This window comes from Amblyraja radiata, chromosome 12, assembly GCF_010909765.2.
Source record: "Amblyraja radiata isolate CabotCenter1 chromosome 12, sAmbRad1.1.pri, whole genome shotgun sequence".
Classification (NCBI taxonomy): Eukaryota; Metazoa; Chordata; class Chondrichthyes; order Rajiformes; family Rajidae; genus Amblyraja; species Amblyraja radiata.
The window spans coordinates 323,389-344,600 of record NC_045967.1 but is presented as its reverse complement, the minus strand read 5'-3'; the positions used below and the strand labels follow the sequence as shown (position 1 = coordinate 344,600).

General features: G+C 46.6%; 1 protein-coding gene and 1 pseudogene across 2 annotated transcripts in view; one reads left to right on the top strand and one right to left on the bottom strand.

Moving 5' to 3' along the window:
* ophn1 (oligophrenin 1) overlaps positions 1–21,212 on the bottom strand; it is a 281,908-nt gene that overhangs the window by 77,125 nt on the left and 183,571 nt on the right. For both annotated transcript variants that reach the window (XM_033030095.1, XM_033030094.1), the window contains exons 16-18: positions 8,044–8,102; positions 3,646–3,751; positions 216–375 (exon numbers count right to left, since the gene is read on the bottom strand). In XM_033030095.1, the coding sequence (XP_032885986.1) occupies positions 216–375; positions 3,646–3,751; positions 8,044–8,102 (325 nt within the window). The remainder of the gene's footprint in view (positions 1–215; positions 376–3,645; positions 3,752–8,043; positions 8,103–21,212) is intronic.
* On the top strand, positions 19,747–19,856 carry LOC116979431 (annotated as a pseudogene).

Below are 21,212 nucleotides of genomic sequence, written 5' to 3'. Positions count from 1 at the left end.
AGATTATCAAAGCTGGACAATTATCATCTTTCCTGCCAGCATTCAATTGACCAAACAATTTTCAACATTTTGAATTATATTTTCAAGTCAACTCTGCAAGAGACCAGCCTGCATTCCGTCAGCACCAACGCAGTCGAGAATTTCCACCCAACCTCTTCACAGTGAGAATGTCAGCAAAGTTGGCCTTTGCTCAAATTCAGCAGAGTGGGATTTACCTTTTCATAATGTTCAATCAGGATTTCCACAACGATGTTCTGAAACTTGATGTTCATCATGGCCGCGACAGTGTCTTCCTGCGGTCTCATCAAGGTGGGCCCGAATATCACTCCCATGTTGGAAGCAGTCATCAAGTTCTCCTTACTGTGGCTGCAAACACTGCACGAGAAGAGAATGGTGCCATTGTCAACAGGTCATGGCAGGAGTTAAAACACACGCATCCTTTCTTTCAGCCTTCTGTAGTCAGGTGGCACCTTCTCATGAATCACCGGGACCATTTGGTTTGGATTAAATTGAAAGATACAGCATGGAAACAGGCCCTTCCACACATCTAGTCCACGCCGACCATCCATCACCCCTTCACATTGGTTCTATGTTATATCCCACTTTTGCATCCACTCCCTGCGGTTTAGGGGCAATTTTCAGAAGCCGATTAACCTACGAACCTGCAAGTCTTTGGGATGTGGGAGCAAACTGGAGCACTCGGAGCAAACCCACACAGTCACAGGGAGAACGTGCGAACTCCACGCAAACAGCACCCGAGGTCATGATCAAACACAGGTCTCTGCCGCTGTGAGGCAACAGCTCGGGGCAGCACGTTGGTGCAGTAGTAGAGTTGCTGCCTTACAGTGCCTGAGACCTTGGTTTGATCCTGGCTGCGGGTGTTATCTGTACGGTGTTTGTTCGTTCTCCCCCTGACTGGGTGGGTTTCCCACACTCTAAAGACCTACAGGTTGTAGGTTAATTTGGTTTTGGTAAAAAATTGTAAATTGCCCCTAGTGTGTAGGATAGTTCGAGTGTACGGGGTGATCGCTGCTCGGCACGGACTCAGTGGGCCAAAGGGCCTGTTTCATGGAAACATAGAAAATAGGTGCAGGAGTAGGCCATTCGGCCCTTCGAGCCTGCTGTACGCTGTATTACTAAAACGCTAACGGCTAGGCCATTGTGGGACCATATAGATAGTGTGGCAGTCATACTTCAGGACAAGTCAACTAAAAAAATAAGTTATAATGCACAAAAACAATTTTAAATTGCTACATGGCAACAAACTTTATTTAACAAGAGTTTGGAAATTTGAAACTTTTATGTGTGCATGACCACACAGTTGTCAGACTGCCACAGAATCCCAATCAGCTCTCCAGTGCCTTTTAGGGAAGAAATCCTGCCATCTTGCCCTAATACAACTCCAGTCCCATATCCATCTAACCATTCATTAAGTGGCTGAGCAATGAACTCAGCAGCCAAACACAGAAAGCATGTGCCAGGCGTGCTGGTGGCATCCACCCCAAGAATGAGAGAAGGAGAAAGGCACTTGGCACATTCAATGAGACCGATTCACCATCCAAAGCATCTGATGGATCATGGCTGAATGTGCCTCCATCTGTGTAATCTAATCTTGGATATACAATAAACCCTCGCAATAACGGACCTCTATGCAGCTGATTGCAGTTATAGCGGACCGAGGCTCCCGTTACACCCCACCCCACCCCCCACACACACTTCTGCCAGTTACCCCATGACTAGCGTCATCTGGTGTTTGGAGCGGAAAGAGCGAGCAGCACAAAGACAATAGACAATAGGTGCAGGAGTAGGCCATTCGACCCTTCGGGCCAGTGTGATCATGGCTGATCATCCACAATCAGTACCCCGTTCCTGCTTTCTGCCCATATCCCCTGACTCCGCTATCTTTAAGAGCCTATCTTGCTCTCTCTTGAAAGTATCCAGAGAACCGGCCTCCACCGCCCTCTGAGGCAGAGAATTCCACAGACTCACCACTCTCTGTGAGAAAAAGTGTTTCCTCGTCTCCGTTCTAAATGTCTTACCCCTTATTCTTAAACTGTGGCCCCTGGTTCTGGACTCCGCCAACATCGGGAACATGTTTCCTGCCTCTAGCGTGTCCAAACCATTAACAATCTTATATAAAGGTGGCGTGAGTACCGGGCCCGTCCCCGGCGCACGGCGTATGGGAACAGGGGCTCTGCGGATCATCGGCCCGTGAATTCCCACTCAACATTTCTTCCCACCCGGCCTTGGGTCAAACTTTACCCTCCCCTCACTCGGTTATAGTGGACAATCGGCAATAACAGACACCAGTGTACAGGTGTGTATCTTGGGGTTAAATTGGTTCACTGCTTCACCTCCTGAACCTCCAACAGATCAAACATGGCATCAACCTATACTGAATCAGGACGGGCAGCCTCTGACAGAGAGGGAGCACATGGGGAAAGCTAGCAGCTACGGATGTTGGTGATAATGACCTTTGGATCCTGTGTGAAACTTTCGCCGCTGAGTAGACCATCAAAACTCAGCACTTGACCCAATTATAAAAGGGCTGGCAATACATTTGGAACAGCCTTGAAAGATGACTCTCACGACTGAGAGGCATAGAGAATCAGAACCAGACATTAACATACGACAGAGAGAGGGGGAAGCAGAGACGTGGGCAAATCATGTTCTGAAACACATTGCCCGAGTAGGTGGCAGCAACAGATTCAAGATGAACATGCATCCATTCCAATACAAGCTGATGTGTTTCAGAAGGAACTGCAGATGCTGGAAAATCGAAGGTACACAAAAATGCTGGAGGAACACAGCGGGTGCAGCAGCATCTATGGAGCGAAGGAAATAGGAAACCCTTCTTCGGAAGAAGGGTTTCGGCCCGAAACATTGCCTATTTCCTTCGCTCCATAGATGCTGCTGCACCCGCTGAGTTTCTCCAGCATTTTTGTGTACCTTCAATACAAGCTGATTCAGTCAACTCAGTCCCAATACATTGACCAAGTAACGTAGCTCCATAAAAAGTGGGACTAGTTGGTGGCGGGTGGGGACATTCCTTTGGAATGAGGTGGGAGTGTGCATGTGGCAGACACTTTCTTGCATTCTCCTATAGATTCTTCTGCAAGATTCAACAGGAATATCTTGATGTGAAATGGACACTGTTTGGGTTATTGCAGAAAATGTATATCGTCTTAGAAGGTATCTGGCACACGACAATATTTGGGATTGAGAAAAGAGAGAGGCAATCAGAGGTGGATGAATTTTGCTGACGTTGCCAATATCAAAACCCATCAACTTCTCATCACTTCTGGCAATGAGATCATTTGTTCCTGATATAAATAGGAAAGAATCCTAAGCCACAAGATGTTGAAAGGTCTTTATATGTGCTGCACACACGTTCCATGCAAGAATTTTCAACAACATGTATTTCCTGCGTAATCTCCCAAGGAGACATTAACGGAATCGGACAGCAAATGGCAAACAGAAGGGTGTTGGAAAAGGGGATGCGAAAGTGGTGATTTCAAGCAAAGTTTTAAAGGAAAGAGCGAGTATTTTATTTCCTTTTACCTCCTCAACCTCAAAGGTTGGTCCCACTTAGAACGACACCAGTCCTGGCAAAACCCAAGCCCAACAAGTCCCACTGACACTTACTTCATTAGATGTTTAATTATAAGGTCAAGTATTTCCCGATTTTTCTCAGGTAGCTTGTACACCAAGGAGTGAATGGCGCCCAGCCGATAATCCAGGTTGTCCGACTCTGAAACACAATGAGCACCATAATAGAAGGGCAGGGGGGCAGGGGAAAGGTGACAAACATTCATTTCCAAATTCAGCACTCCCTGACCTGTTCTCAGCCTAATCCTTTCAGATCTAGCTGAAGTAATTCAGTAGGTCAGGTAACAACTGTCGAGGGAATGGATAGGTGACATCTCATGTTGTGTTTGAAGATGTGTCCCGACTTGCCAACATTGGATACCCAACATTGCCAATCCTTTCCACCCAAAAATACTGGCTGACCAACTGTTACGCCAGCACTTTACGTTCTGCTAAAACTAAGGACTAGAGAATGTTCTTTGTCTCTTGGACAAAGTGAATGCAAAATGAAGTGTTTAAGAAGGAACTGCAGATGTTGGATAATCAAAGGTAGACAAAAATGCTGGAGAAACTCAGCGGGTGCAGCAGCATCTATGGAGCGAAGGAAATAGACAACGTTTCGGCCCGAAACGTTGCCTATTTCCTTCGCTCCATAGATGCTGCTGCACCCGCTGAGTTTCTCCAGCATTTTTGTCTACCTCTGAATACAAAATGAAGACTGGTCTCTGGAAATGCCCAAAGACTACAAATGAACAAAAACAAATATAGTGGAAACATCTTTGAAATATTGGTTCAGAGATCAGATACAAAATCTTGGAAATAATCTCATGGGACGGCATGGTGGCGCAGCGGTAGCGTTGTTGCCTTAGTGCTTAGTGCGTGAGAGACCCAGGTTCGATCACGACTATGGGTGCTGTCTGTATGGAGTTTGCATGTTCTCCCTGTGACCTGCATGGGTTTTCTCCGAGATCTTCGGTTTCCTCCCACACTCCAATGACTTACAGGTTTGTAAACTAATTGACTTGATATAAATGTAAAATTGTCCCTGGTGTGTGTCGGATAGTGTTAATGTGTGGGGATCGCTGGTCAGTACGGAGTCAGTGGGTCGAAGGGCCTGTTACAATGCTGTATCTCTAAACCAAACCTTCACACAGCTAATCAATGCATTTCAGGGGAATCTTAAAATTCATATTCATATCATGGCAGTATGCACAATAGGACAATGGATTAAATGACTGGAACTAATGATCTGGAACCAAGTTCAAATTCCAATAAATTTAATTAAAATTCAATTGAGCAAAAAAAAATCTAGAATAAAATGCTGATTGACACCAGGAAACTAAGAGGCAGCCATTAAAAAAAAAAACTCAATAAAGAAAAGGAGGCATTTCAATCTCATTTTAACAGGACCACGGACAAAATGCCCTCTGAAATGATTTGCAGGTCACTCAGCTGTCAAGATTTAAACAGTGGTGAGTGCCTAAAATGCACTGTCAGCTGTGGTGGTGGAGGGAGGGACAATAGAGGCATTTGAATAGGTGCATGGAAATGCAGGGAATGGAGGAATATGGATCATGTGCAGGCAGAGGAGATTAGTTCACCTTGGCATCATGTTCAGCGATTGACAGCGTGGGCTGCTCTATGTTATAGAGGTGTGTACAATCATGAGTGGAATCGATAGGGTGAATGCACACACTCTTTTTTTCCCCAGGGTAAGGGAAGCAATAGCTGGAGGGCGTAGCTTTATGGTGAGAGGAATGATTTAATGGGAACTTGAGGGTCAACTTTTTCATACAGAGAAAAAGCTGTTTGCAAGTCTGATCTATTTTGAATTCTACTTTGTCACAACATGGCTTCGGACGGCGCAGCTGGTAGAGCTGGTGCCTCATAAACCCGCCACAGAGACCCGGGTTCGATCCTGACCCTAGGTGCTGTCTGTGTGGAGTTTGCACGTTCTCCGTGATTGGATGGGTTTCCACCGAGTGCTCCAGATTCCTCCCACATCCCAATGAAGCGCAGGTTTGTAGGTTAATTGGCCTCTATAGATTGCCCTTAGTATGTAGGGAGTGGGTGCAAAAGTGGGATAACATGGGCATGGATGAGTTGGGCCGAAGAGCCTATGTCTGTGTTGGATGATTTTCAGATAACAACAACCACCCGCACCTCTAGGTCAAAAATGTTCTGGAAATAAAAATGACTGGCCTTGTCAGTGGCACCTACATTCCAGATGATACATAGAACATAGCACAGTACAACACAGGAACAATTCATTTGGCCCACAATGTCCGTGCCAAACATGATTAGTTAAACTAATCTCCTCTTCCTGCACGTGATCCATAACCCTCCGATTTCATGTGCCTATCTAAGTCCCCATCATTTTGGACTCCACCGCCACCCCTGGCTGCGATTCCAAGTACCCATCATTCATTGTGCGCAAGATAAATATCTGCTCCATGCATCTCCCTTAAACTTTGTCCCTTTCACCTTTCAGCTATGCCCTCTAGCCTTCGATTCTGAACGTCTATCCAATCTAGGCCCCCCATAATTTAGTGCACTTCTATCAGGTGACCCCTCAAAACCTCTGACTATCCAGGAAAAACAATCCAAGTTCTCCTTGTAGCTAATACCCCTTATACAGGCATGATTCTGGTAAATGGCTTCTGCACCCTCTCTAAAGCCTCCACATCTTTCCTGTAATGGGGCGACCAGAACTTTATGTGATACTCAAAGACCTGTCTAGGCTAGGCCTGGAATCTTGTGAGCCCTTATCATCCTGGTAGCTACAGGGTCTTGGTGAGACCACACCTGGAGTATTGCGTACAGTTTTGGTCTCCTAATCTGAGGAAAGACATTCTTGCCATAGAGGGAGTACAGAGAAGCTTCACCAGACTGATTCCTGGGATGGCAGGACTTTCATATGAAGAAAGACTGGATAGACTCGGCTTGTACTCGCTAGAATTTAGAAGATTGAGGGGGGATCTTATAGAAACTTACAACATTCTTAAAGGGTTGGACAGGCTAGATGCAGGAAGATTATTCCCGATGTTGGGGAAGTCCGGAACTAGGGGTCACAGTTTAAGGATAAGAGGGAAGTCTTTTAGGACCGAGATGAGAAAATCATTTTTTACACAGAGAGTGGTGAATCTGTGGAATTCTCTGCCACAGAAGGTAGTTGAGGCCAGTTCATTGGCTATATTTAAGAGGGAGTTAGATGTGGCCCTTGTAGCTAAAGGGATTAGGGGGTATGGAGAGAAGGCAGGGATGGGATACTGAGTTGGATGATCAGCCATGATCATATCGAATGGCGGTGCAGGCTCGAAGGGCCGAATGGCCTACTCCTGCACCTATTTTCTATGTTTCTATGGTCTAGGTGGAAGAAAGGTTAAGTGATGATGGAATGGCATTCAAGATATCATGGCGTAAATCAAAAAGGGTAAAGAGAATCGGTTTCCATTCATTGGGGGAATCTAAAGCTCAAGAGAAAGTTTTAAAAACATAGTTCACTGAACTTATGAAACACTTTTTCATACAAAGGATGATTGAAATTTGGAACTCTTCCATAAAGAAAGTTGACATTCTTAATTTTTGACCCAAGACTGATAGGTTTTATTAACCAACTTTTGTTTTTACACAAAGGGTGGTATGTATATGGAACAAGATCCAAGAGAAGGGAGCGGAGGCAGGTGCTATCACAACATTTAAAAGACATTTGGACAAGTACATGGATAGCATGGGTTTAGAGGGTCAGGTGGGATTAGTGTAGTTGGGACATGTTGGTCGGCATGGTCAAGTTGGGGCGAAGGGCCTGTTTCCATGCTGTGAGACTCTAAATGACATTGGGTAGTGGAGGTGAGTATGGGGACGTTCAAGGCAAATAGTTTGACTTGGGTCACAGATCAGCCATGATCTCAGCAGATGGGAAAACAAGTCCAAGGCGATAAATAAACCACACAATCTCCAAAAAGAAAAACACTGGCGATACTGTCAATATCAGACCACCCGTTTAAACAATCGTTCAATGTGTGCCAGCACAGAAAAGACAGTTGAATACTAGTCACAGTGAGAAATCCTGGCATACTTTCCTCCACCACTTCACCATAGTCGAGATCAACTGCGGATTATCATTACGATCAGTGACTTGAAGTCAAAACCCAGGAGATACTTAGATGTAATTTGGGCAACAGGCGTACTAACTGATGCAAAAATATAAAGTGTTGGTGGAACTCAGCCAGCGAGGCAGCTTCAGTGAATGGAAGTGAACAGACAATATTTCGGGTCAGGATCTTTCAGTGTGAAATCATGGGTCTATTTTACCCCACAGTTGCTGCCAGATCTGTTCCGTTCATCCAGCACTTTATATTTTTGCTCACGTTTCCGCAATCTGCAGTTTATTGCGTTTCCCTTCCAACCGATGTATGTAGTTAGTTAACATGAAGAACAGGATGTGAAACTTACTTGATGCCGAGAGGATTTCTTTGTGCAGCTTGTAAGTCATCACTGGCTCTTCAAGATTCCTGTATTGAACCGAGAGTGGATTTCATTCTTTATTCAAGACAAAAGGTACAGTTTTGCAACAAAATAGAACGATAAATAATGTTCATAAATTCCACAATTCCTTCTTTGACTCTCGTGTAAAACCTGCAGAGCAAATACACGTGCAGAATTAACAATGATCACTAGTGGGAAAACTCAGGTCAGCACAGGGGGTGCAATACACAAATGGCCATTCCCATTCCCAGACTGACCTCTCTGTCCTTGGCCTCCTCCACAGCCAGGCCTGGGTCGTCTACAACCCACTGGCATGAACAAGGGTCTCCACCCGAAACATCACCCTTTCCTTCTCTACAGGGATGTTGCCTGTCTTGATGAGTTACTCCAGCTTTTTGTGTCTATCCACTGGCATGAGCAATGTATTCTCAATGTCAGGTAACCTACTTCTCCTTTGTCCTTTATCTTTCATTTTGATCTACTCAGTTTCTCCCACACATGCCCTTCTTTCCAACTGCATCCCCGCAAGCCCCCATCACCCAATTTATTTCGGAGATAAGACACAAAAAGCTGGTCAAACCCGCTGAGTTACTGAAATGCTGTCTGACTCGCTGAGTTACTCCAACGTTTTGCGTCTATATTCGGTTGAAACCAGCATCTGCAGTTCCTTCCTACCCAATTTATTTCCCTTCACCCACCTATTCCATCTGCCAATCTCTCACACACTGCACCCAGTTGCTCCCCTTCCCCTCACTATTCCCATCTCCCCACATCCCACCGCTCATATTTGGTCCTAGGCTTCACCTACTTTACCCATCAGATTCCATCATCCACAGCCTTTTGTTGCCTCCACTTTTCACCTCCCTGCTTCTGCCGCTATTTCTACCCTTCCCTCCCCAATTTAACCTTTCCTCGTCTGGTTCCACCTCCTGCTTGTCAGCTCCAGTCCCACCCCTCCCCCTCAATACTGTTATCTCCCCTCGACTCTTTCAGTCCCAACCCAAAACATGGGTTGCCCATTTCCCTCCACAGATGCTGCCTGGCCTGCTGAGATCCTCGAGTAGTTTGCTATTTTGTTCCAGATTTCAGCATCTGCAGCCTCTTGACTTTCCAAGTCGTACTTTGTGCTTACATGTTTTCGCAGGCACGTTCCACATAAACAGGTTTACATTTCAGCAGTAAATGCATGACTAACAAAGTCCCAGGTTAAAGAGTAAACCCTCGCACTGGGAAAGTTATCAGTCGGGTTCTGAGGGAAGAGCTTTATCTCCCAATACGTTTACCATTCTACCAAATGAGGTTATAGAAAAGGGCGGCACAATGGTGCACCCTGTAGAGCCTTCCCCCTCACAGCCACCAGAGACCCGGGTACATTTCCCATCTCAAGTGCTGTCTATGTGGAGTTTGCACCTTCTCCCTGTGACCATGTGGGTTTCCTCCCACATCCCAAAGACATGCGGGTTTATAGATTAATTGGCCTCTGTAAATCGCTCCTAGTGTGAAGGGGGTGGATAAGGAAGTGGAATAACATGGAACTAGTGTGAACGTGTGATGGGCACAGAGCTGGTGGACATAAGGGCTGTTTCCATGCTGTATTTTTAACTAAAGTAAACTATCCAGAAGTATAGATGTTATTTAGCCTTTATTTCCCATGGTGTGTTTTAGATGGACATTAGATCTGAGGGCAGTCAGTGATGATGGGGACCGAAGGATTCACAGATTCAGAGTAAAAGTGAAGGGAAATTAATGACAGGACACAGAACAATCCTGCATTTACAACCTCCGGTCCCCACCCCTCGTCAGCTCCACTGCTGAACTGGAGCCAGTCTTCCTCACTGCCATTCTATAGGGCAACTCCCCATCTCCCTCCATAGATGCTGACTGACTCACTGAGCTCCTCCGGCACTTTACTTTTCTGCTCTAAACTCAGATCATGTGACGCCTCTGCCCATGACTAAGGTACAGTTTCAAACCTGTTATTAAATAATGCTGTGTAGGAAGGAACCTTTAGATGCCGGTTTACACCGAAGATAGGCACAAAATGCAGGAGTAATTCAGCAGGACAGGCAGCAGCATCTCCAGAGAGAAAGAATGGGTGGCGTTTCAGGTCGAGACCCTTCTTCAAGGGAGAGGGAGTCTAGAGATACGGAAGGGTCAGTTGTTGATGGATATTCACCTATCACGTCTACGTGAGAGTGAATGAAAACAATGGCCTCGAGAATGTCCCCAGGAATAAGGATTGCTGAAAGGATGATTATTGAACAAAATAATTTCTATCGGCTATGAAAATAATTAAATGCTTTCCTCTCAACATCACAAACTCGGTCAGTGGAAGAGAGCTGGGTGCACCTGAATCTACAGCTGCTGGAATCTTGAGCAAAACACAAAGTGCTGGAGGAACTCAGCGGTTCAGACAGCATCTGGGGAAGGAATGAACGGGGAAGGGGTTTCAGGTCGGGACCCTTCTTTAGATTGGGAAGATATTTAGCTGGTGATCTTCGGGACGTGGAAGAACTCCTCGCCAATGTTTCTACTCTTTGGGGGCAACACAGTACAACGATAGAGTTGCTGCCTTACAGCACCAGAGACCCAGGTTCGATCCTGACAACATACGCTATCTGTATGGAGTTCATACGTTCTCCCTGTGACCGCGTGGGTTTTCCCAGGATGCTCACGTTTCCTCCCATACTCCACAAACGTACAGGTTTGGAAGTTAACTGGCTTCGGCAAAAATGGTTAAATTGTCCCTAGTGTGTAGGTTAGCGTAGAGGATGATCGCTGGTTGACGTGGACGCAGTGGGCCAAAGGACCTGTTTCCACGCTGTATCTCTAAAGTCTGACGTCTTTGTCTCTCGTTTCCATTTGGTGTGCGTCAACTACAACATGTCCTCTACCACACAACGTAGATGTAAACCACCTCTTTACATCCTGCGTCCCTGATTAGGCCGTCACAACTGGACAATCCATCATGTAACCCTGGTTTTAGACTTCCAATTACAATGAAATGCAACTGATATGAATCTTGCCATCTTTGCCCACTGACATCACTAAGAGTGCATCAGGCATCACATTTGAGCTTATTAACTGGTCTGCAATTTATTGCATTGATGCACAAAAACACCTTGAGCTGTATTGCTGACGTTAATGATTGATTGCATTTATTCTGGACTGGCATTTGGCAGAGAAGATAATTGCCTTTGGAGCCAACTCAAGCTGCAAGCCCTTAATGAAATGTTCCACAGTAGAGGAAGGCAGTCCAACAGAAGGATCAGAAACTAAGATTCAAAGGATGCACATTGCTTCAGCAAGGACATTTAGACCTTTTTGTTTACAGAAATGGGATGGTGCAAGTGTTGGGAGTGCTGACGAGGCGGGTGGGCAAGGAGGTCATGACACAAAGTAGAAGATCTACTACATGTTTAATATCAAACGCAGCTAGAAACTCTTCAAAGAAATGAAATCAGGCAGCAGTAGGCAGGGAGCCAATACAATAAGCTGTTTGGGGGAAGAAAAAGGCCGGTATTAAGAGGAATACAAGGGTGGTGAAAATGCAAAGACCATTAAGGATGGAATTCAGTGAATTGCAAACAGAATAAGACCATAAGACATTGGAGTAAAATTAGGCCATTCAGCCCATTGAATCTACTCCCCCATTCAATCATGGCGGATCTACTTTTCCTTCTCAACCCCATTCTCCTGACTTCTCCCCACAACCTTTGCAGCCCTTCCTGATCAAGAACCTATCAGTCTCCTCTTAAAATACCCAATGACTCAGCCTTGACTGTCATCTGTTCCATAGATTCACCCTGTGGTAAAGAAATTCCTCCTCATCTCCATCCTAAAGGTATGTCTTTATTCTAAGGCTGAGTCCTCTGGTTCTAGACTTTCTCATCACTGGAAACATATTTTCCACATTCACTCTATAAGGCCTTTCATTATTCGGTAAGTTTCAATGGGATCCCCCTTATCCTTCAGGACTCCAGCGAGTACAGGCCCAGAGCTATGAAACACACCTCATCCGTTAATGTGAAAACTTCAATTGCCAACAGTTTACTGTAATGCGTGGCTGAGATCGGGAAGGAAACAGGGGCATAGTTTGGACAAATGCTATATTTCCAGAATTGTGGGACTACCTGAACAGGTATTGATTCAGGGAGACACGAGAAACTACAGATATGGGGATTTGGAGCAAGAAAATACCGTGCTGCAGGAGCTGGAAGGCAGCATCTGTGGAGGCAGATGGCTAGACAACATTTTAGATTGAGGCCCAACACTGGCCCAGTGCTTTGCATGAGCAGCAGTCGTTATGCAGCGGCCATCAGAGTCAATGGAAAACAGCACGTGAGGCCTTGGGTGGAGAACTGGCCTGGAGATGGGGTGATGGTTTGTATGAAAGGCGAGAGTAGGATTTACAGTTCCCTGTAGCTTGGAGTCCAGAGAGAGGCTGAACAGTCAGCAATCTAACAAGAATGCTGCTTTGGCAAAACACTCCAAACTTACTGGAACAATAAAAATGAGCAAGCCTGTCCCTGTGTTTTGTTGTAAGCCAAAATGTGTCACGATTAATAAACATACATGTGACATGGCCAGATAACAAAATAAGTTAGTTAGAGATACAGCATCGAGGCGATCAAGGCTCCCGATGTTGAAGCCCCCGCCGGCTGATGAAAGCCCCCACGAATGGGCCGATTCAAGCCCCACGCGGACGCTGTTGCTGGAGTTCGGAGTCAGTCACCAACCAGGTCAGCTTCCGATGTTACCATCCACAGGGCCCACGGCCGAAGTCTCGCGTGTGTGCGCATGCACGTGCATGTGTGTATGTGTGCATGCGCGCGCGCGGCCGTCAAGAAATTGTGTCGTCCCCCCCCCCATGTTTTGATAGCGATTTCCGTGCCTGCGAGGGACAATTCACCTACAAGTTCCTGGTGCAGCAGGAAATCAGATAACCCACGTGGTCACAGGGAGAACGTGCATACTCCACACAGACAGCACCCATAGTCAGGTTCAAACCTAGGTCTCGGGCGCTCTAAGGCAGCGAGTCTACCGCTGTGCTACTGTGGCGTCCTATGATGATTTAGTTCCGTTTAGTTTAGTTTAGAGATACAGCGTGGAAACAGGGCCTGCGGCCCACCAAGTCCACACCATCCAGCGATCCCCGCACACTAACACTATCCTACACACACTAGGGACAATTTACACATGCACCAAGCCAATTAACCTACAAACCTGTACGTCTTTGGAGTGTGGGAGGAAACCAAAGATCTCAGAGAAAACCCACGCAGTCACGGGGAGAATGCGCCGACTCCGAACAGACAGCACCCGTAGCCAGGATCAAACCCAGGAATCTGGCGGTGCAAGCACTGTAAGGCAGCAACTCTACCGCTGCGCCAGCGTGCTGTGTCCCCAGTCTGTAGGGTAATGTTTAACTTTGTAGAGTTACTATTGCATACCATCACAAATAAAAAACACCGGCACTAATCATCCTCCCCAGCACTAAATGCCTCATTACTGCTGTTGGCTGCATTGGGCTGATCACATTCTTTGAATGCTCCATACCAAACCCTTGAAATGTACACTGCTGCTAGCTTTCAAATGTGGGGAGATGTCTCCAGAGAGAATATTGGTGATGCGCTCAAGACTTCCTTGAGGTCCATCATTGCCATTGACTCTCGAGAACCTCTGGCACAGGAGTATTCTGGATGGTGGTGTGAACCTTTAGGCCACACACTAGGATAATACACAACATACCCAAGACATGCTTGAGCAGAGGGATGGGGCCACCAGCTACCCACCTCTCTGGCCCATCAACTCCCTTCTGCTCCAGCAGTGGAAGGGTCTATAGTTCCCACATTGAACTTGGAACCCACAAAACCAGAGCAGATACAAGTTGGCCTCAATCCCGATGAACTAACCGGAGAACTAGGTACCGAGACACAAAGGTGGACGGGCGAGGAGAAGGCTTTGGTTGTTGTTCCACCAAGGATGCCGAAGCCTGGAGGCCCACAGCCGCCAGGAACTTGCCTGAAATCGGGCACCACTCATAACTACTGGAGCGTGGACTCCACTTGGAAAATGGATGTGGGCACAGTAGACTATTTCTGTAACTTCCTAATCGGGGATAGTATGGTGATACTAACTCTACTGGGCTGTTTGTAAGAAGAGGATTTTCACTGTGCGTTTGCACTTCGCACACGTGACAACAAAGCACCACTGAACCAAGTAGCATGGGGTCAAAACAGAATAAGGTCGGTCTCAAAGGCAAGATGTGCCAAAGAGTAACAAAACCACAGGAGGAGAGAGGGACAAACAAAGGCAACAGTTACCAGGTTAGCAGGGGGAAAAGGTTTGCGTTACAAGTGAGATTTTTTTTAATGAAATAGCTCGAATTGCTGCAGATGGATTATTATTCATCAACCATTACATGGTGTTTCTTTAGCTGCTGTAATATTAACATTGGTTAGTTTTCTTGTGCTTTCCAACCATCCCCAAGTGAAGATTAAAACTAAAGTGGAACCAATTGCTCTGGAGAGCTGCCATCTGCTGCTCAGGAATCGACTCAAACTTACAGGGAGAACATAACAAATGACCTTCTGGAATAGAAATGAACAGGTTTAAAGCAGCTCTCGTCTTTAAAAGCACAAGCAGAGCTTATTGTGGATGATCAGCCAATGAATCGAAGGGCCGAATGGCCTACTCCTGCACCTATTGTCTATTGTCTTATGGTGCCTATCCAGTCGAGGGAACCTGCCAGAAAAGAGCATTTTTATTTTGGCCTGGCTCAAGGGCTCCATTATCTTTCAGTTTTCATTTGGACTTGACGTAAAGAAAGAGCCCACATCTCAAAGCAACCACTCACAATGGTCCAAGCTCAGTGTTACCTCAGGCCCAAGCAATCCCTGAGATATCTATTACAGCAGTTTCTTTCAGCAGACCAATAGAATCACTGCGTTAACAATTCATAGTTTATTGTCTCTGTTGGCCTTTAGAAATTCATGAGTAGAAATAAAGAACTGCAATGGCTGCTTAATCCACAAAAAGGCACAAAGTGCTGGAGTAACTCAGGCAGCATCTCTGGAGTAACATGGATAGGTGATGTTTCGGGTCGAGACCCTTCTTCAGCCCCATTTCTCTGCTGTCAGACACCTTCAAGCCAAAGTATGCAGTGTGACCTTCGTAGTGCATATTAAATAATGGTTTGGTGCTGAGATGAGGTTGTCATTAAGTTTATGCAAGATGGTTCAGCGGAATAATGGTTGACAGGATATAGCTGTTACTATCCCGGCCATTATACATCTTCACGTATTGGATCATCTCACCATATTGGCTCTACCTCTGAGAATCTATCAAACTTCCAAAGGTTTAGTTTACTTTAGTTTAGTTTACAGATACAAGGCCCTTCAGCCCACCGACCAGCGATCCCCATACACTAGCACTATCCTACACACTAGGGCCAATTTACAATTTAAACCAAAGCCAATTTACCTACAAAACTGTACGTCTTTGGAGTGTGGGAGGAAAACCCATGCGATCACAGGGAGAATGTACAATCTCTGTACGGACAGCAGCCGTAGTTAGGAACAAACTCGGGTCGCTGGTGCTGTGAGACAGCAACTCGACCGTACGGAACTATTTCATCACATGGTAGAGAGCATACTGACGGGTTGCCTGGTTCTGGAAAGTGAATGCTCAAAAACAAAGGGCACTGCAGGAAGTGGTGGACATTGACTGGCCCATCATGAGTACTCGCCTTCTAGTGAAGAGGTTTACAGGAAACGCTGCCTCAAAGAAGCAGATATTAGTAGAAACCCACACCATCTTGGCCATGCTTGTATATCATTGTTACCATCTCACTGGTACCATCAAGAAGATGGAACAGGAGCCTGAGAACCACCAGGTTCAAGAACAGCTTTTCCCCATCAATTGTCAGGCTCTTGAGCATCCTAGAAAACCCTAACACAACCCTACCTCAGCATGGAAACCCTATGGACATTGCACTACGAAGGTGGCACCATGGAAAAAAAAGACACAAAGTACTGGAGTAACTCAGCTGGGTCAGGCAGCATCTCTGGAGAACATGGATAGGTGGTGGTTTGGGTTGGGACCCTTCCCCAGACTGGCTGATAGTTGGGGGTAAGAAAGCTTGAAGATAGGAGGGACAGGCCAAAGCCAAGCAAGTGATATGTAAGGAGGGGGGGTTGATAGGCTGATGGTAGGACAAAGCTCAAAGATGAAAGACAAATGGTGTGAGATAAGGATAGAAGTTGTGAATTTTGAAGCCAGAGGAAGGAATGTGGGTGGAAGGGGAGGAGAAAAGAATTGGTAATCATCTAGTTGGGGACATGTGACAGTGGCGGGGTTAGGTGGGGGGCGGGGGGGATGTCGAGGTTTTGGTCACTTACCTAAAAGTGAAGAATTCATACTTCATACTGTTGGGCTGTAAACTACCCAAGCAGAATATGAGGTGCTGATCCTCCAGTTTGCATGTGGCCTTGCTCTGGCAATGGAGGAGGCCCAGCACAGACAGGTCAGTATGGGAATGGGAAGATGAGTTAAAATGGTTACCAACCGGGAGATCTAGTAGGCCTTGGCGGACCGAGCACAAATGTGCGGTGAAATGGCCACGATGTACTTTGTTTTGCACTATTATGGTCTGGTTTCCCTTGAATAACTGATAATTCGCAACAAAAGCTTTTCACTGTACCTTGGTACACATGACAATAAACTAAACTGAACAAAACAGAATTTATTGTATATGTATTTGTTGTGTTGAGGTGTGTGTAATGTAGCAGTGTGAAAGAATGTTGTTCTGGTTCAATTGGCAATTTTACTTCGGAGTCACGTGAGTGACTACATGAAGAGCCCGCCAGTACGCATGCGTGTCATTATCGCTACACGCATTGTGAACAAGTCATTACGAGGGGAGGACGTTCCTCCCAAACGGCAGGGTTGAACCTGCAACAAGTAAGGTAGGAGAACTTAGTTTCTTGACTTACCTTTTTTACAGGCAGGCTGATGAAAACTGGTCTGCAGAACTGCAGGCAGCCAGCAACGGCCGGGGGCACCACTATCTCCCTTAAAGGGGGGCCGGAACAGACTTCAGCTCCAGCAGGACGCCGACAGCGGTGGAGCATTCTGGAGCCGTCATTCCGACGGCTCGGACAACAGCCCCACGGACTTATACTACATGGGTCCGAGGGGCTGGAAGGTGCTGGGTTTTTCCACAGCAGTAAAAATAGCGGCAAGCGGTCAGTGCCCGAGAGCACCGAGTACGCGTTGGAGCCGCTGGGCCTGGGTCGCGAGCGGCCAGTTCCCCGAGAGGACTGGCCCGCGTTGGAGCACTGCAGGCCCAAGTAGAGAAGGAGCGGCGCAGTGCGGGAAGCACTGCACCGCGTTAAAACTGCCATACCTGCGGTTTGCGAGCGGCCAGCTCCCCGAGGGACTGAACCGCGTTGGAGCACCGCAGGCTAACGGCAGTACGGGCGGCTCAGTGCTGTGAGCACTGCACCGCGCTTTGGAGCACCGCAGGCCAACGGGGATACCGGCGGCACAGTGGCCGTGTACACTGCACCGCATTGGCACTGCGGGGCCTGCACCTGCGAGAACATACCGTTTTGCAGCGATGCAGGTCCAAGAAGAAATCCTCCAGTGGGTAAGTCCCATAGCAGCACCTTATACAGGGCTGTATTTCACTTCTACTATTACAGGGAAGTGTTTGAGGAAAAGACAGACTCAGGGAGAAGGAAGCAGCACCTTTTCTATAGGGCTATAATCATGCTTCTCTCTCCCCAATAGACTCTTCTGTCAGAAGAGTGCTGGGGTCAAGTCTAGGGCAAACCCTGGACAGGTAAACAGATGTAAGAGCTGTAACAATGAGGTGATGCCTTTTCTAAGTCACAAAGTACATAGAGTGCATTATTGGTCCTTTCCTGATAGAAATACAGGAATACTTATGTTGTGACTGAAGGATTTAGCAGTCCAAAAATTTACTGACAAATTCCATTCCCATCTGGGAAGTCACACGGGAATGTCTGTCTATGTTTCAGGGGGAACAACAGTACAGCTGTGAGTAAAGCTAACTGGGAAAGATCTACAAACCAGGTTAGAAGCCAGCATAGACCATATGTTTTCTATCTACTGCAGGGGCAAACATTAGCTGACACCATAGCTGTCACTTGCCACCGGGGATTGTAAATCCCTGAATGTACTAAACTAATCAATTTATGCATCTGGTTACATCCAACCGGGATTGACTCGGGCCTGTGTAAACCCGAAACCTCCTAGCAAAATCTTTTTATTTGGAGGTGACCTATCTAGAAGGTCAAGGAGTTGGACAATGAAGCCAAACTGGAGCTCATCTAAACGTCCAAACATCATCCTCAAAGGTATCGCCCCTATGCTGGAAGATGTGTACACCCACAACACACGGCCTCGGGGATCCAGACGAAAACAGTAAAACCAGAAGGAAGCAAGGCGGTTGGTGCGAGAAGACATCGAATAAATAACTTTTTGACACTCATATCTTAAACAGTATCGGGGATACACAATAGAATTTTACAACACATAATCTTCTAGTCCAGCTGATATATCGAGAGAGGAATTTGGAGAACACCAAATGGATATTGGGCTATAGTATTTGCTGATGTTTCTACACGATATGGAACACCAGATGCCGATCTACTCGTATCCAGACATAATCACCAATTACCAAATATGTGATATGGGATACAGACACTGGACATCAGCAACAGATGGGGTTTCAGCTGCATTGCAAGGGAAGAATTATTATCTTCAGATTCAGATTCAATTTTAATTGTCATTGTCAGTGTACAGTACAGAGACAACGAAATGCATTTAGCATCTCCCTGGAAGAGCGACATAGCAAATGATTTAAATAAATAATAATAAGTGATAATAAGTGTCCGGGGGGTGGGGGGGTGATTGGCAGTCACCGAGGTACGTTGTTGAGTAGAGTGACAGCCGCCGGGAAGAAGCTGTTCCTGGACCTGCTGGTTCGGCAACGGAGAGACCTGTAGCGCCTCCCGGATGGTAGGAGGGTAAACAGTCCATGGTTGGGGTGAGAGCAGTCCTTGGCGATGCTGAGCGCCCTCCGCAGACAACGCTTGCTTTGGACAGACTCAATGGAGGGGAGCGAGGAACCGGTGATGCGTTGGGCAATTTTCACTACCCTCTGCAATGCCTTCCGGTCGGAGACAGAGCAGTTGCCATACCATACTGTGATGCAGTTGGTAAGGATGCTCTCGATGGTGCAGCGGTAGAAGTTCACCAGGATCTGAGGAGACAGATGGACCTTCTTCAGTCTCCTCAGGAAGAAGAGACGCTGGTGAGCCTTCTTGATCAGAGTTTAGGTATTGTGGGTCCAAGAGAGGTCATCGGAGATGTTGACTCCCAGGAACCTGAAGCTAGAAACACTTTCCACCTCCGTCCCGTTAATGTGGATGGGGGTGTGCATGCCGCCCCTGGACTTCCTTGGTCTTCTTGGAGTTAAGGGCCAGGTTGTTGTCAGCGCACCATGCTGCTAAGTGCTGGACCTCCTCTCTGTAGGCCGACTCATCGTTGTTGCTGATGAGGCCAATCACCGTTGTATCATCTGCATACTACGCATTCCCTTCCTAACAAAATAGGATATGGCGCTTGACGCATCAATCATAGATCAGATCTCGGCTTTTTGGCTAAGATCAAGCGTAATATCTGTTCTTATCAGTTTAAATATCTGATATGTCCCTTATCTAGGGACCATATATTAATAAATAATAATTTAAAAAAAATAAAAAAATAAAATAAAATAAAAAATAAATAATACGATATATTCGTTTTAAGAACAGAAACCTTTTCTATTGTTAAGTATATTCGTTTTAAGAACGAAAATGGCAAGCATTGATTCAAAGGATGCTTACTATTTCAGTACCCATAACAGGTGACCACGGACGTTATTTTTATCTAATTGGATGGCTCAGCTCTAGCAGTATAGAGCACTACCTAATGTGTTTACATTAGCACCTAGGTTATTTACAAAATATGACAACCAGCCACACAATGGTAATGGCTTCTTTGGATGACAAACTAATTGTGTGGAAACTTAGGACGGGCTGAACAAACGGTAACAGCCACTTAACAATTATTTGGAAACTAGGATCATTATCCATCCAATTAAATCAAAATTAAAGCCTTCAAACTAAAGGGATTATTTGTGGTTCAAGACTTCATCCACTTCACCACTATCTTCCATCCGGCACTCAAATACACCTGGACCATTTCCGACACTTCCCTACCATTCCTTGACCTCACTATCTCCATTGCAGGTGATAGACTTCTGACCGACATCCACTATAAACCCACTGACTCCCATGGCTATCTGGACTACACTTCTTCCCACCCTGCTTCCTGTAAGGACTCCATCCCCTACTCCCAATTCCTCCGTCTACGCCGCATCTGCTCCACGGATGAGGCGTTCCACACCAGGGCATCGCAAATGTCCTCATTCTTCAGGGAACAGGGGTTCCCCTCCTTCACCATAGATGAGGCTCACACCAGGGTCTCTTCCATACCCCGTAACACTGCTCTCTCTCCCCATCCCCCCACTCGCAACAAGGGCAGAGTCCCCCTAGTCTTCACCTTTCACCCCACCAGCCGTTACATACAACAAGTAATCCTCCGTCAGTTTCGCCACCTCCAACGTGACCCCACCACTCGCCACATCTTCCCATCTCCCCTCATATCTGCCTTCCGCAAAGACCGCTCCCTCCATAACTCCCTTGTCAATTCTTCCCTTCCCTCTCGTACCACCCCCTCCCCGGGCACTTTCCCTTGCAACCGTAAGAGATGTAACACTTGTCCCTTTACCTCCCCCCTCGACACCGTTCAAGGACCCAAGCAGTCGTTCCAGGTGCGACAGAGGTTTACCTGCATCTCCTCCAACCTCATCTATTGCATCCGCTGCTCTAGATGTCAGCAGATCTACATCGGTGAGACCAAGCAGAGGCTGGGCGATCGTTTCGCCGAACACCTCCGCTCGGTCCGCAATAACCAAGCTGACCTCCCGGTGGCTCAGCACTTCAACTCCCCCTCCCACTCCGTCTCCGACCTCTCTGTCCTGGGTCTCCTCCATGGCCACAGCG